The sequence below is a fragment of the Sinocyclocheilus grahami genome, unplaced genomic scaffold, assembly GCF_001515645.1.
Source record: "Sinocyclocheilus grahami isolate Dianchi unplaced genomic scaffold, SAMN03320097.WGS_v1.1 scaffold1668.1, whole genome shotgun sequence".
Taxonomy (NCBI): domain Eukaryota; kingdom Metazoa; phylum Chordata; class Actinopteri; order Cypriniformes; family Cyprinidae; genus Sinocyclocheilus; species Sinocyclocheilus grahami.
Genome location: NW_015506847.1, coordinates 61,254 through 77,901, shown reverse-complemented (window position 1 = coordinate 77,901; position 16,648 = coordinate 61,254). Strand labels below are relative to the sequence as shown.

Genomic DNA, 16,648 nt, shown 5'->3' with positions numbered 1-16,648 from the left:
TACATAAGTAACAAGTTAATACACTTTTAAGGAGGAATAAGTCACAAGGTTTGCCTTGACTGTAAAAGAATCTGTACTTACTATTGCACAAGCTATTTCAGATAAAAGCCACTAAACTGCACATAACAAATGGTATAACAAAACACTAAACAAAAGATTTCCTATAATCAAAAAATTAAATAACATGGTGAAATAAACGTTGCTCGCAGAAAGACAGCAAAACCACCATAAGCTGACTTGCTTAGCCCGGGGCGAAATCATGAAGTCATGATTTCAGTACTGAAGTTTCAGGGTTGCCAGGATATTTAAAAAAGAAACACCCAATTGCTACTGCAAACTACCGCTGGAAAACCGCGGACTTGGCAACACTGCGAAGTTGCGCATGCGCTGTGAGGGGGGAACAGGGAAACTGAATTCGCCGGAACACCGGTTAGGATTACGAACGCTCGAGCTGCACATCACAAACTCAATCCACACAGACACAGACAAGGGCACTATCTAGATGCGCGTTTGATACTAGGTTTTAGGTTTTTACACGTCCTGACCAAAACGGAAGGACACAAAAAGATAAGGAACTAAAACGTTTTAATTCTTCACGCTGTCCTTGCCTTTTAAAAGTGGCTTATATATCATATGCTCCATTTAGTTGGGTCTCAGTCTACTTTCCATTCAACAACATTTTAGTTTTTTTTGGGAACCCAGACAATTAGATTCGTATTATTATTTCATATTTTCACATCAGCATTATTATTATAAAATATTAGAAACAAAGCAGTATAATGTTTGAAAGAATCGGTGGGTGTATGACAATCATTGTCTTTCTGCCATCATTAGCTTCGCATGAACAATTTTTTTTTATTATTATTATATGCATCAGAAAAGGTGTACATGCTTTTGGCATTTCACACCATAAGTGAATCGCTGCTCATTTGGAGATTTCACATATAAAACACAATTCTTGTAAACCACCCTGCTTGCCTTTAGACCCCTGAAATAAAACTAATGTGAAATCAAATCACCATATATCTCTGATAAAGACCATTTGTATAAAATAATGCAGTTTATTTCACACACAACCATGGATTTTTGAACTGCTTTAACAGTACAATTAATAGACATACAGTGTACAGATACAAAAACATTCAAAATTAGCTATTTCATAGTGATGTATCACAAAGCATGTGGTGTATAAGTGAATCGCTGCTCATTTGGAGATTTCACATATAAAACACAATTCTTGTAAACCACCCTGCTTGCCTTTAGACCCCTGAAATAAAACTAATGTGAAATCAAATCACCATATATCTCTGATAAAGACCATTTGTATAAAATAATGCAGTTTATTTCACACACAACCATGGATTTTTGAACTGCTTTAACAGTACAATTAATAGACATTAATCATAATGTATCACAAAGCATGTGGTGTAAAAAAGTCACTAAATTGCAAAAAAATAAATAAAAAAATACGGCACTTGACTAAACACCATACCATGTTTGTCAAAATAAAAACTACTAGAGTTCTAGTATTATTCAAAAGAATTAAAAGTGCAAATAATAGAAGGACTTAAAATCAGCAGTAGAAAATCAATATTAACATCATCTTAAAGGCATCTAATGCATTAAAATTACGATCACAGCTCATTTTCTGAGCAGCACTGATACCTGAGAATTACTGTACATGTGCGAGATATTACTGTAGATTCACAGTGATCACATATTCCATACAGTACTCATGCGTGTCATATCCTTTACAGCTTCCTATTTCATCCTTTAGATTCCTTCAGATCAGTGTGATTCGAATGTTTTATTCTAAGATCGTTCTGCTCCAGAAGGTCTTGTCTGTTGAGCTACTCTTGAAGTGGCCGGTTGACTTCACAGTGCCGTTTATGACAGGAGTGTCAGTGAACTCCACCGTGCAGGAACCCGAGGAGCAAGGTGACGCCTCCAACTCCAGAACAGTTATGTTGTTTTGGACGGAGGTGCTGAGCAGGTGGGCTGGGACAAAGAGGGTCACCTGTGGCCCACGGGACGGCCAGTAGCGGCCCACGTTAAAACCATTAATCCACACTTGACCCTGAAATAAAAAGTACGTTATGATCTCTTTATAATTATTCCAGTGCTAATCTATTGGGGATTCTGATCTCTTCACATCGATCAATGGATTTCAGTGAAGCCAAGAGCAGCAGTTAAGACTCCTACCTTCCTCCAGTTGGGAAACTGGATGTATGTGTCCTGAGGGAGGTCAGGAATGCCGTTGGGGATGATGAAGCTGCCAGCGTAGAAGGTTGGAGGTGAAAGAGCAGGAGGAGAGGAGGTGGTGAAGCTGGTGGAGGTGGAGATGAATCCGCTTGATGCCGACAACAGCCCCTCGCGCACTGCTTCATCTATACTCAGAGAGTACACCGTCCAGTTACCCAGAACATCAGCACCCAGAGTCAGATTAAACACCAGACCCTGAGGAACAGAGAGAGGAAAAGAAAAAAAACAGAGATATGGAAAAGGGAAGAAAGGGTATGGAAAATGATAAAGATGGAAAAAATAATAATAATAATAATAAAATGAATAAAAATAATAGTTATTATTCTTACAGAAGTTTTAAGAATTTTATGTGCTTTTATCATTTTTATGAATTTGTTTTTTAATATTACTAATATTTAATACTACTACTACTTTACATACATACATACATACATACATATATATATATATATATTACTATTTAGGTTTAATTTATTTTAATTTCAGTTTAAGTGTTAATTTGATTTATTTCCAGTTTAATTTTAGTGCTTCAATTTAAACTTATTTCAGTTTCTAATTTTCATTTATTCTATGTTTTTCTACTTTATTCTTACATTTTATTTTATTTTAGCCTTATTTCAATTAACAAAAATGTTTTAGAAGTTTGTAGTTAGTAGTTTGTTTTAGTTAACGATAATAACCCTCCTTAGGGTTAGGGTTAGGGTTAGGGTTAATTCATGGCTTGAAAGCTGAGGAATTACAGTCAAATTTTTTCAGTGGGATTTATGACGCTTTCGAATGTTAGAATGGGCTGGGCGACTGAGAATTAGGGGCCGTTTACATGACAACGTTTTCAGCCAAAAACGAGAACCTTTTTATGCGTTTTGACTGTTCGTTTACACGACAACGACGTTATGGGGACTGAAAACGCATATTTTTGAAAACGGGTTTCAAAGTGCAAGTTTTTGAAAACGGCACCGTTATCGTTTCCGTGTAAACACCCAATACAGGAATCTTTGAAAACGGTGACGCCATGTGCGTGTGTAGTACGTGTTAGGTATGTAGACATGCGCAGTACGTGTCGATTTTAAAGGCAAGCGTGAACAAACATACACAACACTGGCGGAGTACATGGTACTGTTGTTGCTGCTCAAGAGTTTGCTAACGCTTCTTCAGCAAAGTGTGGATTTACTTCACCAATATTACAACAAACAGCGGAGAGGCATCATATACATCATATAATCGTCACTTCCCTACATGTGCTGTTTACTAACAAGGTGACAGCGCCAACTACTGGCCTGGCATACGTAATACAGCGCTTTTGGCCGTTTTCGCGGATATGTGTAAACGCGAATCGTTTTGAAAACGTTGTCGTGTATACGTGAAACTTTAAAAAAAAACGCAAGGGAAAAACTTTTCAGTTTTTGACTACATCGTTGTTGTGTAAACGTAGCCTTAGAAAAACAGGAAGTGAATAGGAAAGTTTTGGTTGCCTTGAAGTCATTAATTTCTTTGCCGTAGTTGATTCTGCCCATGTTCTCCACTAGGACGTCCACACGGCTGCCAGCTTTCCCGGTTATATTGATGGTGAGTGCCTTGTTTCTCTCCAAAATACCAGCAGCAATCTGAACAGTAAAAAGATTTATTAAGCACAGGATGAAATTAAACAATTGCACCTGTTCAAAAGTTTGGGGTCAGTAAGATTTTGAAATGCTTTTGAAAGAACTGTTTTCCATTTGAATATATTTTAAAATTTAATTTATTAATGCAAAGCTGAATTTCAACATCATTATTCAAGTCTTCAGTGTCACATGATCCTTCAGAAATCATTCTAACATGCTGATTTGATACTCAAGAAACATTTATTATTATTATTATTATCAGTGTTGAACACTTCATCTTACTGCCCCAAACTTTTTAACGGTAGTATATAAGAATGTTGTGTTATGCAAAAGCTTCCAATTAGATATACATTTGTGCACAAACTTTATCTTATGTTCAAATCTTACAGAGCTGTTTCACCATCGCATCTATTATGATTGAGTAACTCATAGTTCAATAAGACAGTCAACAGAGTAAAACAGTGCTGCTTACACCATCAATGGATATATATGCCCGATCATGGACTCCATTTAGCGGGGACGACAGCGGGGTGGGCTTCAAACAGTTGACAGGTAACACAGTCTGATACAGCATAAAGCCAAAGGCCTGACGAGATAATGAGACATCCATATTCAATGCACAAATAAGACAAAGCAATGAGCACAGAGGGACCATGTAAATAACTAACATTACTGAACATAACTTCACATTTACTGACGAGATGCGACATACCTGATTCATTTCAGTAAATGTTGGTGGGTAAAGAGTTTTTACAGGGCCAGAGAAAGATAATATATCTAAAGACTCTAACACTGTCTTGAGCTGCAAGGACAAAAAGATCAATCACAATTCAGTTAGTAAGAAAAACTGAGGTGTTATACAGAAAACATAATAATGTAAATATCAAAAATCATAAATACATTATAAATCATGTTACAACAGTAGACAGGCAAAGATGCAAAAAAACATTTACCTTCTTCATTTGCACTTGTCCATAAGCAAATTTAGGTGTTGATGGAGGCAGCAGTCCTCCTGGTAACTCTTTGTACTGTATTTAAAAAAAGAACAATCAGATCAATTTACATCATTAGTGGCCGTTGCATTTCTCTATCAAAAATCACAATTGTTTTGAGAAATGTGACCCTGGAGCACAAAACCAGTCTTAAGTCGCTGGGGTATATTTGTAGCAATAGCCAACAATACATTGTATGGGTCAAAATTATAGATTTTTATTTTATGCCAAAAATCATTAGGATATTAAGTAAAGATCATGTTCCATGAAGATATTTTGTAAATTTCCTACTGTAAATATATCAAAATTTAATTTCTGAGTAGTAATATGCATTGCTAAGAACTTCATTTGGACAACTTTAAAGATGATTTTCTCAATATTTAGATTTATTTGCACCCTCAGATTCCAGATTTTCAAATAGTTGTATGTCTGCCAAATATTGTCCCGTCCTAACAAACCATACATCAATGGAAAGCTTATTTATTCAGCTTTCAGATGTTGTATAAATCTCAATTTCGAAAAAAAATTTACCCTTAGGACTGGTTTTGTGGTCCAGGGTCACAAATAGCTAATTTTCCCATTGACCTAATTTTACCATTTTGATGACTTCTCTTATGGCGAAATACTTTTCTGTGAGGTCTCCAGCTTCCGTGAGTGGGGCGTCATAGTCATAGCTGGTTGGTTGAGGACCATAAGGAGAGTTGGCGCCTATAATGTGATTAAAAACATGAATCGAGAAACTTGAAACTTATTTTTGGCTTGTTGAGGTACAAATCTCCAAAACCTACCATTCCAATAGCCAAAGTTAGTTCCACCGATGAACATATATCTTCATAACAATAACAAAAAATAAAAAACAATTATAAAAATCAATCAATTTCTTTCAAAAGTCAAATATCTCAGTTCAGTTGTTATTATAGGCGACCAACTCACAAGTTGACATTGGCTCCCATTTCCAGAATTTCATTGAGACTCTTGACCACAGCAGCTGTGGGTATGACAACATGTTTCTCGCCCCAGTGATCCAACCAGCCAGTGTAGAACTCAGAGTTCACCTGCAAAAAACAAAACGCCTTTTTTTTTCATTTTCCAGAGCACATTTCTATCTGTTAGTAATGTTTATGCATGAGAGGCATCACATTTGATCACTTTGGGTAAAAGCATTTGCTTAATGAATACATGCAAATGTAGTTTAAAGCAGCTTTGCCCTCCAGTGTCTATATAGTCAACCAATGATAGGAAGGTTTTTGGCTCTTACCAAAGGCCCACGTGGCTCTGCGTGTCTCTGTGCTTCAAAAGCAGCAGTCACATTTGAACCTGCACAAAAATACAACAATGCATTTTTTTATTAAATTCCATAATTTCAGAGTTAAAAGCCTGTAATGTCAGAAGATAAGTAATTAGCATTTTTTGAAACACTTTAAGGAACGTGAAGGTAATTTATAAGTGATATGGGTGATATATAGGATATGCAGACCTGGGCCGAAGTCAACGGTGGCATAGATGCCCTGGAGGGACCCACACTTGAGATAACCCACACCTGCTCCATCTGTGGTGAACAGGACCACCTCTTCTCCCAGATGAGAGCGGAACAGCTGGCTGAGATGCCGCATGTAATTATAATCACAGGCAAAGTAACTCCCATATTCATTCTCTACCTGCGTATGGGGAAAAAAAATATTTGTTTGTCCAGAAAAAGGATGAAAAAATATAAACAAATATGTGTTATTTATTTACATATTGTTTCTTTATATATTTTTACTCTTCTTTATATATATATACACACACACCCTTGGAAATCCTAAGCTGACAACTTGAATATTATATAATACGGTGGAAAAGAAATGGACGGTTGTGAATATACTAGTTCAACAGGAAATATTACTGTTCAGTACCATGGGTTTAACACTAAATACGGTGTGAAACGATATATATTCAAATGTGTAAATAAATATGTGACACACACACATATATAAATAGATGTTACTTTCATCAGTGTGATTTTTATATAACTGTCTTACTTGCACCGTAATGATGGGTCCTCCGTTCTGGTACAGGTGACGGTTTATGATGGGCAACAACTGCCCCATCCACTTATCCACTGCTGCAAGGTAATCTAGAACAATATCAAGAGCTCCAAATTAATTACTGTAGCTTATAAGCCATAAATTCACTCATTCAACTGCATATTTTCCAATCTGAGGTTAATCAATAACTGTATTACCTGGATCAGATGATCGCAGCACAATATCTTTCTTTTTCAACAGCCAGGAAGGCAAACCCCCCTAAAACAAGAAATATTGAGCCAATTGTGGTTAGAAAATATTAACAATACAATTGTTTCCTTAACAATAAATGTTTCTTTTCACTATGCACAACTGCTCATTTGTTGAAATATTGGAATACTGTACACTGTTTACACTTTTAAAAACACTTCAGTTCAAACATTACATCAGTCTTTACAACTAATGTAATGTAACTAAAGTCTTCTAATGATTCTAAAAGAATCTTTTCAGGTTTTCAAGCATTTCTGTTGAATAATGCTTTAAATATTACTGTAATTAAATCAGAATGATTGACTTTAGGGCTGCACGATAAATCGAAATGGAATCGAAATCGTGATTCGACAGAAGCTGCGATTGTCATGCGTATCTTTCAGTGAAGCACGGTTCTGTGATCAGCAGTAAATTTCCATCCAAAGGCCAGAGGGCGCTCTCGCGCTGAAACTCCAAATACGCCTCGCAGAAGAAACCCAGAAAATGCCTATCGCTGCAGCTGAATAAACAGAAGATTCAACTGCTTTCATTGATTCAACGTGACTAATAATCACACGATTATGACAATTATGGTTTATGCGAGTTATTATTATAATTTTCATTTAAATAAAATATATTTATAATGCAATGCCTTTATCACTGCTTAGAATACTATGAAATATGTTGCGTGCCTTATTCTGTGTAAGAAGCCACATCATCTCACAGAAGGATTTATTTCAAACACTCGACTGACGTTATGAAGTGAGTTTGGAGTAAAAATATGTTATTAAATGTGGTATTTTCACATGCTTTCAGATGGAGCAGCATTTACTACACAGAGCCGTAGTTCACTGAGAAGCTATGCAAACAGCTGTCATTATCGCCAACGATTTCTTCGATTTCAGAATCGCGCAATAAAATCGTCTGCGTTTTTTTTTGCATAACTTGTCAGTGAACTACGGCTATGTGTAGTAAATGCTGCTCCATCTGAAAGCACGTGATGATGATTTCCTGCTGATTACAGAACCGGCTTTACTAACAAAATGTAAATGACAAATCACATTCGATTAATAGTGCAGCCCTAATTGACTTTATAGGACACGCATGTAAAAAAAAAATGCATGTGTCTCTGCCTACAAGTCTCTCAGTCTTTTCTCACCATATCCCACTCTGCACAGATGTAGGGGCCTGGTCTCATGATGACCAGCAGGCCGATGTCTTGGCACAGCTGTAGGAAGTGCTCTAGATCCCGGTCTCCGCTGAAGTCGTACTGACCAGGCACCGGCTCGTGGAAGTTCCATGGCACATATCTGAGGGTGAATTTGGCCATTTGGAGAATCAAAGTTGGACTGAACTCACAAGTTTATCCATTTGATAAAAAGTTTGAAGAAAAATAATATTCAGGGCTCTAGCCAAAGAATATCCATTGATTACTACACATTACAAAATAATTTCATAATTAATTGCACCTGCAGTATGCAATTTAACATTTTATAGCTCAGAAATAAATATATTGCAACAAAAACTTCCATCAATTTGATTTTATTAATATCCATGACTTTTCCAGGCTTGGAAATCACAGATTTTCAATGACTGTGCGAACCCTAAATATTGCATATGACTGACACTGAATCATAGTCAGTTCCTCTTACGTCTGGATGGCGTTCAAACCAGCCATGTACATCTTGAGTAGCCTGTCCTTCCAGTAGACTCTGGGAATCCTGCTGTAGTGGATGCTGCCAGAGATGTAGCGAAACGCCTCTCCATCTTTAAGGAAGCAGTTTTGACGGTAATCGATGGAGAAACTTGGTGTTGTGGCATACTAAAAAGGAAGAAGATACAGTGTGCTTCAAAAACACGAAAATTCGAGAGCAAAAGGAACAGATCACCCAACTAAAAAATTACCAATCAATATCAAGTACAGTATTCCAGAGAGTGTAATTATGTCCTTTACTCAGCCTTATTTTCCAAGCTGGTATTCTTTCTTCCATTGAACACAAACAAAGATATTCTGCAGAATATATATATATATATATATACAGGTGCATCTCAATAAATTAGAATGTCGTGGAAAAGTTCATTTATTTCAGTAATTCAACTTAAATTGTGAAACTCGTGTATAAATTAAATTCAATGCACATAGACTGAAGAAGGCCAACAATTCACTAAAAATGTTTTATGAAGTCTTATGAAGTATTCTAATTTGTTGAGATAGTGAATTGGTGGGTTTTTGTTAAATGTGAGCCAAAATCATCACAATTAAAAGAACCAAAGACTTAAACTACTTCAGTCTGTGTGCATTGAATTGATTTAATACACGAGTTTCACAATTTGAGTTGAATTACTGAAATAAATGAACTTTTCCACGACATTCTAATTTATTGAGATGCACCTGTGTGTATGTATGTATGTATGTACATATATAAATATATATATACAGTATATAAAGTGAATTTGAGGGGCATTTGAGCTCTAAATGACAAAAACATAATCTCACCGGGTCATGCCAGGTTTGAAGACTATGGTTCTCTATATGTCTCTATATGTCTTGTGGCTATCATAACTGACAAAAATAGCACAAACTATTTGACTAAGTCATGACAAAATATTTTTTTGGAGCACAACAGTCTCAGTCCCCAGATCAGCTTTTTAGACATCCTGCAAAATATTTATGTTTATATTGAAAGAAAAAAGTAAATGATGAGACTAGTTATTTTTCAGCGTACTATCCCTTTAAATGTCACATCAGCGGAGTGTGAATTCTGACACATTTAGGTAAAAATGTCAATAGACTTTCATGCATTGAACGCATCGAGTAAATAACAGCTCTACATAATTGTCATTATCCTGTAAAGGGTTTATGTTTGATGACTGACTTTCCTCACATGACATGTCACAAGACGCAAGAGTCATGACAGTCTCTTGTCAGCTTCAAAGATCCGCGTTTTTTACATAACACCGAAAGTGTGACCGAATCTTCATCTATAAGCAATTTCTGAATTACACAACACTGAAAAGTATGATACTTTTCGCAAATGGTATATGGTAATGGTATATAATCACTATTTCATAATGGAGAATACATCTGCACACTAGCCAGTGCATCAATTAGTAACCGGAGCTTTACGTTCGGTTTAAAGGACACTATTTAAACAAACAGACAAAGTTAATACTTGCCGTGACCGGTGGTAGGATCAGGAGGAGAACCGACATCAGTCCGACACCGAGCACCATGGTGTCGGAATCAGCAAACAGCGGTGCGGAAGTCAAATGCCACTGTTCATTTGACTCGCCAATGAATCGTTTTTGGGAATCGGATCTTTTAATGAACTAGTTGAACCGGTTCACAAAGCCGCTCTGAACGAGTCAACACCTCCTGTCTGTCAGCAACTCAACTCTTGAGAACCGTAATAATTATTTAAAGTGCATGTGCCTACAACTTTACTGGACCACGGTGACCAAAAATAAATGGCTGATTTGGAATTTTGAACCGATTCGAGAAGTAATCAATCAAATAAAATGAACAAAAAAAAACAACAACATAAAAACATAAACAAAAATTTTACTTATGAGAATTTTTTTTTAGTCATAAATTAATTTTTTGTATTGCGACAAACTAAACTGGACACATTAGATTACAGCAATGTGTGCCACTGCCAACAACTTTACTGCAAGAATCAAATATCCGGATCTTTGAACCGATTCGTGAACCGACTCGCAGAAATTAGTCGGACTGCTACGCGTCTCCCAACCACTAGGGAGCGATATCGATCGCTTCTGGAGGATTTTTCTTCGGCTCTCGGCGAAACACAGGAGGAATACACGTGTGTTTCCGCACATGTGAAGATTTTATTAGTGTTTCAATAGTTTTGTATTGTATTGATCGACACAACGCTGATGATGTCTGCGTCCATAAACAAGGAAACAGACGGCGGAGATGGTGTTGCGAAGGCAGAAGCTCTCGATAACGAAGAGGATTCTCCCATTGTGAGCCGCACACGGAGTGGTCGCAGACTGCGGACGCCCGCGGCCAAAGCTCCCGTCCGCCGGACCAGAAAGTCTGTTGTCCGAGAAGATCCGGCAGAGAGCACCGAGTCTCGGCAGGAAGCGCCAACCGATGAATGTACAGCAGATACTAAAGGCGATCAGTGCAGCTCGGTGACCGAACCAGTGTGTCCTGATGTGTCTACATCAACACCAGCACCAGCAGATGTCAGTCAAGAGCCAGTGCCGGACACTGCAGATTTGATGGGGTCAGATCAGGCCAGTGAGAAGGAAAATGTGGTAAATAACACAGAGACAGAATCCACTGGTCCCACTGACCCCGAGAAAAGGGCCAAAAAAAGGACAAAAAGTAAGATGGTACCTCTTGGGAAACCTAAGTCTGGAAGAGTATGGAAAGACAGAAATAAGCAAAGGTGATTACCACTATAAAGTTTCTTATTACTGGCCTGATAACACTTGGCCTGTTTAATTGAGGAGTTTTTTGCATCTATGTTTGCTTTCACATTCTTGCATGTCTATTAATCCATAATAATGCTTAAGTATGTGAGATGTTTTTTTTGTTGTGTGGCTCATTTTTGTCTCTATCTGTCTGTTTACTAGTACATTAGTGTTTCTTCTGTCCGTTATCTATCTGACGTGTTCAGCACTAACTTTGTTTTGTAGGTTCTCCGCTCTGTTGAGAGACAAACCTCTGCGTACTTCATGGGAAAAGAAGATGGAGGCCAAGAGAGAGAAGCAGCTGGTGAAGAAGTACCACCAACAGCTGAAAGATGAGCAGACCAGAGTGAAAGAGGCGAGTTTATGCCTCAAAACTGCATGTTTTTGTCTTTTTATTGCATGCTTTTTCCAGGGCCCATATTTACAAAATAGAGACTTCTGGGAATGCATACTCTGGTCTCAAGAGACCAAGTCAATCATTTCTGATCTTAACAGCATCCAAAATGTTCTGGTGTTGCAAAAGGAGGAGTACAGAGAGAAATGCCTGGTTCACACAGTGGCGTTCAGTGGTAGTAAAGCTCTTCTATAGGGATGTATGAGTGCTGAAGGTGTGAGGGAGTTGTGCTTTATCAATGCTGGCATGAATTCACACACCACTGTGTGATGTAATACAAAAACCTGAAACTGAAGATGCTACCCTCTTCTCATTCCCTGCATTATTGGGCATTTTTTCAGCATGACAATGAAGATATTCATTCTCCCAAGGTGAAAATCCTTCAGTGGACATGTATTTCACTCAATCTTAACACTCTTGAGCTGCTGTGAGAGATTCTGAGACGAGCTGAGCAACACTCCCCATTAAAGACCAGAGCATTTAAGGAGGTCCTCCAGGAGTTAAACAGCACAGATGTGAACATTTCTCATGAACTTGTACACTCAGTGCCAAGAAGAGTCAGAGCAGTGTACTTTAAGTTCTGGAGGACATGCTAAGTACTAGAATATTATACATTTTCTGAATTAAATCTCGGGTGTACTCATTTCTGCAATCCTTCATTTAAACAAAATTGGCTGATTTACTTATCTTACAGAAAATATTGGCATATATTTTGTTGTTTTTATTAAGTATATGTTTCAATTTTGCCATCTTTCCATGAATTATATTGATTGTATTAGTGATCATTAAGAAAATACATATTTTATATTTATTCAGAGGGGGTGTACTCATTTATGCTGTGCACTGTGTGTGTGTGTGTGTGTATATATATATTAGGCCTGGTTTCACAGACTGGTCTTGGGTGAAGCAAGTATTAGGCCATAGTTCAATTAGGACATTTAAGTATCTTTTATAAATGTGCCTTAGAAAAACATTACTGGTGTGCATCTTGAGACAAATCAATAGTGCTAACATATTTTATGATATGTCAGTGCAAGTTTCTAACAGTTAAAGTGCCCTTATTATGGGTAAGGAAAGGTTCATATTTTGGTTTTGGGAGTCCCCAACAACAGGTTGACATGCATGTAAGGTCAAAAAACACTTTCATTGTCTTATAATATGCATTTATTTTTACATTATTTGCTCAACGACTCCCAAACGATTCGTTTAACGATTCATTTTCCCAAACCCCTCCTTTGCGTGACGCTAATCTGCGGTGATTGGTCTCATTTTCATTGCATCATGCCTGTAATGCCTGAAAAAGCAGCGTTTGTGAGCGCAGTGCTGCTTTGTGTACAACATTACCGGGGAAACCGCTATATTTATCGCTCCAAAAGCTGCCCCTAGTGGCAAAGAATTAATTGCATTTTCATTCAGACCAACGGGAAAAGACCAACAAGTGGGCGGGCAATATGCTAATGTTTCATGATGAGGTCAACATGAAACGGCTTGGTATTCGTTTTAAAAACGACTCGTTTCAATGATTCAGAGTCCACTCTTTCTTTTGAGACAATAACTTCATACACGGTGCACTTTCAGATTTAAAACTTTGGGGGATGTTTTCATTCACTTAGAGTTGTGTTACACACTGCATGAAAGGTCAAAAATCCATAATAGGGGCACTTTAAAACAGAACAGACATGCTTTTTAGTCTGGGACTAGGCTTAAGCCATGTCTGTGAAACCAGAGAATAGTTATATAGCTTAGAATATTGTCTAAGTTGTTTTGTTTTGGAGAAAAAGTAATAGTAATAAACTACTTGTAGTAACATTACATTTCAAAGGTTTGGAGTTGGTACCAAGTCTCCTATGCTCACCAAGGCTGTCTTTATGTAATGCTTCCTTGCTACATAAAAGTGTTAATTTCTGAGAAACTTTGTGACAGTGTCATTGTGATCTGTGGAGAATGTCATAAAAGCTGAAATTAGAGTGAACATTGTTCAGATGTGCTTTTTCCGCTAATCTTATGTTTGCAGGAGAAAAAGAGGAGGAGAGCAGAAAACCTGAGAAGACGAGCAGAAAATGAGAGGAAAGCGGAGATTGTGCAAGTGGTAAATGCAGAATGTCATTTTGCACCAAAAATTCAGTTGTTGCTAACACTTTTGATCTGTCGAATTCTTATTTAAATAACTCATTACTGCTTTGCCTCTTGCAGATTAAGAATACAGCAAAGATCAAGAGAATGAAGAAGAAACAGCTGAGGAAGATTGAGAAAAGAGACACGCTCTCAGCGGTGCAGAAAACACCAGCCAGTGTCAAGAAGGGTGCAGGGAAAACAAACAGCAGCTTGTAGAGATGTGAGAGAATCTCGTCAGACATTAACACACTGTTGTTGATATAAATGTGTAGTGCCTGTTGAATGAACTGGCATGTGAACCTCAAAGGAAAATACTAGGGACGTGTAATCATTTTGGATCTGTGACTCTAAGTTGACTGCTTGGGTTGTGAATCTGCTTTAGGTCTCTGGATTTGATGTAATATTTGTACAGCAAATTAAAAAGCAAATATGTTTTGAATTCATGGATAAAACCTGTCACCTATTACATTTTTTGTATGTGATTGTCACATTAAATAAATATGTTTATAGATAAATCAGTCAATTTCTTCCTGGTTCATGCATGTTAAATTGTTTTCTTTTTGTTATTGTATGATATAAAGAGGTTTCATTTTCAATATTGCTTTGGGACTTTCCGCTCATGGTTTGATGTTTTACATCTAGTTGTGATGCTTGCACTTTCAGTGTCTTGGGTACTTTTCACATGGTGAGGTAGAGTGATTGGTACTTTTCAGTCCCAAACAATACTATATATACTATAACTACAGTCCTAAAAGGCAAAAATATAATGTTCAGATTCAGAAGTGGGGATTTAAAGTTGTACTCTTAAAATAAAATGAAATAAATAATAAACAAGCAAGAGGGAAATAAAAACATGACTTGTCAGGGTTTTTTTTTTTTTGTAACCATTTCCGTCAGATGTCCCTCCATTGAAAGCTTTTCATAGTTCGTAATTTATCTCCTGTGGCCTGAGGTGAACCAGGCAAAAGGAATCAACCAAGTTGTATGAGGTGAATGTAGGGGGTGGAGTCTGTCGCCCAAAAAAATAAAAAGGTACTTTCCATGTTTTTGCCTATAAAAGCAAAGAGAGCACAACAAACACCAAGAAACACCGAAGACCAGAAAGATATCCTGTGTTAAACAGCATGGCTACAATTGTTTGTGCAGCATTGGTAAGATTATTTTACATCCATTTTAAAGGAGACAATCATTTAACAATATATTTTACATAAGACTTTTAAGATGAAAATGTTGTAATTGTCACACGTGTCCAGGCTTATGTGTTTGTTTTATTGTGATAAAGTGCTCCATTCACAAATGTCTTGGTTCTCTTTCAGGCTCGATACCATCAGCTTGGAGCTGAACCCAGGAAATGTGTCAAAGGAGACCCCAAAGACACTGTGCCTGTTCCCTTCCACGAGCCGCTGGAAAACGCCACCCATGCTGTTCTCCAGGTTCAAGGGCCAGTTTCACCAGGTCCTAAACGCTTTCCTGTGAATGTCTTCAATGTCTCTAATGGCATGACGATTCCTGTGACTGTGAGGAGCACCGATACCATCGGGAAAATGCAGCAGAAGGTCTTGAAGCTCAGACCACTCCTTGGAGCAAACCTGAATCTGGTCTACAATGGCAAACCGGTTCAGCTGTGCCAGACACTGTCCGAGCTTCAGGTGAAGCCAGGAGCCACGTTCATCACCTACCAGAAATGCCAAGGAGGTTAACAGGGACGTAGATGTATTTTGTCATTACGCTCAATGATAAATCATACTGTATCATAATGTGTTTTAAATACAAACTTTTGCTAAATCATTTATTACCGTTAGCTGAGTCATGTATCAGGATACACATAACTCGAATTAATCATCAGTAATGCAACAAGCCATTGATGCAAATGAAAGCAAATTAAACAACAAACATTATTTTCTCTGCAAGAAAACATGAATAGAAATATTATTTTGTTTAGATAAGTGTTTTTTTTTTTAACCTGATGGAACAAAGATGTATTTTTAGGTTTGTTTGTGTGCTTCGGTGGGAAAAAAGGGATCAATAGGGATTAATCACAACAAAACCTCTTCGTTTTCAGTTTTAATCGGAACACTTCGAGACATCATCTTTAACGTCTGCAAACAACATAAAACGGAAGTAGTAGAAATAACAGAACCTAGAAGAGGAAACTGTCTAGCATATCTTGTTTTGTAAAACAGGCAACATTTTGTCATATGCAACCTCGTAACATGCACGAACAGATGTTTTTAAAGAAATTTCCTAAATGAATATGTTAATGGTAGCATTAAACTTTTAGCTTATAATGTTTTTAAAAAGACTGTAACTGTGATTTGCACTACATGTATATTTGACTCCTGTTTCAATGAAAATAAATACAATAATCTGAAACCTCTAGTATTAAATGCTATTTTGTATTCTTTTCTAATTCAGTACCATTTAAATGTTATTTAAATTGATAGTTATGATATCCAATGAATTTCTTTATTGAATTTGTCTGCTGTAATGGCAGCAGCACTGGAGCTACATGAACAAAACCTGATAATGATGTTCTCCAGCATGATCTGGGATATGAAGATCATGAGCTTCAATAGAAGCAAGAAT

General features: G+C 37.2%; 2 protein-coding genes across 2 annotated transcripts; one reads left to right on the top strand and one right to left on the bottom strand.

The window, feature by feature from the left end:
* Positions 1 to 1,453: 1,453 nt before the first annotated feature.
* glb1 (galactosidase, beta 1) lies at positions 1,454 to 10,522 on the bottom strand. Its single transcript, XM_016258300.1, has 16 exons — positions 10,288 to 10,522; positions 8,763 to 8,932; positions 8,270 to 8,420; positions 7,080 to 7,140; positions 6,877 to 6,971; positions 6,333 to 6,513; positions 6,114 to 6,172; positions 5,789 to 5,910; positions 5,644 to 5,684; positions 5,451 to 5,563; positions 4,817 to 4,891; positions 4,576 to 4,665; positions 4,336 to 4,449; positions 3,735 to 3,866; positions 2,203 to 2,457; positions 1,454 to 2,077 (listed from the first exon to the last, which is right to left on the bottom strand). Exons 1-16 carry the CDS (start codon positions 10,342 to 10,344, stop codon positions 1,808 to 1,810), a joined length of 1,986 nt encoding a protein of 661 aa, XP_016113786.1. The 5' UTR covers positions 10,345 to 10,522; the 3' UTR covers positions 1,454 to 1,807.
* A 360-nt stretch (positions 10,523 to 10,882) lies between these two features.
* Positions 10,883 to 14,900, top strand: LOC107571916 (coiled-coil domain-containing protein 86-like). The gene is made up of 4 exons (XM_016258301.1): positions 10,883 to 11,528; positions 11,779 to 11,908; positions 13,962 to 14,036; positions 14,141 to 14,900. The coding sequence occupies exons 1-4, from the start codon at positions 11,008 to 11,010 to the stop codon at positions 14,276 to 14,278; spliced, it is 864 nt and encodes a 287-aa protein (XP_016113787.1). The 5' UTR covers positions 10,883 to 11,007; the 3' UTR covers positions 14,279 to 14,900.
* Positions 14,901 to 16,648: the final 1,748 nt, after the last annotated feature.

Coding starts and splice junctions, on each gene's coding strand:
- glb1 (XM_016258300.1), bottom strand. CDS start 10,344: ATGGTGCTCGGTGTCGGACTGATGTCGGTTCTCCTCCTGATCCTACCA. Junction 8,421..8,762: donor GGTTTGAACGCCATCCAGAC/GTAAGAGGAACT, acceptor ATTCACCCTCAG/ATATGTGCCATGGAACTTCC. Junction 4,666..4,816: donor GACAAGTGCAAATGAAGAAG/GTAAATGTTTTT, acceptor TTGTCCTTGCAG/CTCAAGACAGTGTTAGAGTC.
- LOC107571916 (XM_016258301.1), top strand. CDS start 11,008: ATGATGTCTGCGTCCATAAACAAGGAAACAGACGGCGGAGATGGTGTT. Junction 11,529..11,778: donor AAAGACAGAAATAAGCAAAG/GTGATTACCACT, acceptor TTTGTTTTGTAG/GTTCTCCGCTCTGTTGAGAG. Junction 14,037..14,140: donor AAGCGGAGATTGTGCAAGTG/GTAAATGCAGAA, acceptor TGCCTCTTGCAG/ATTAAGAATACAGCAAAGAT.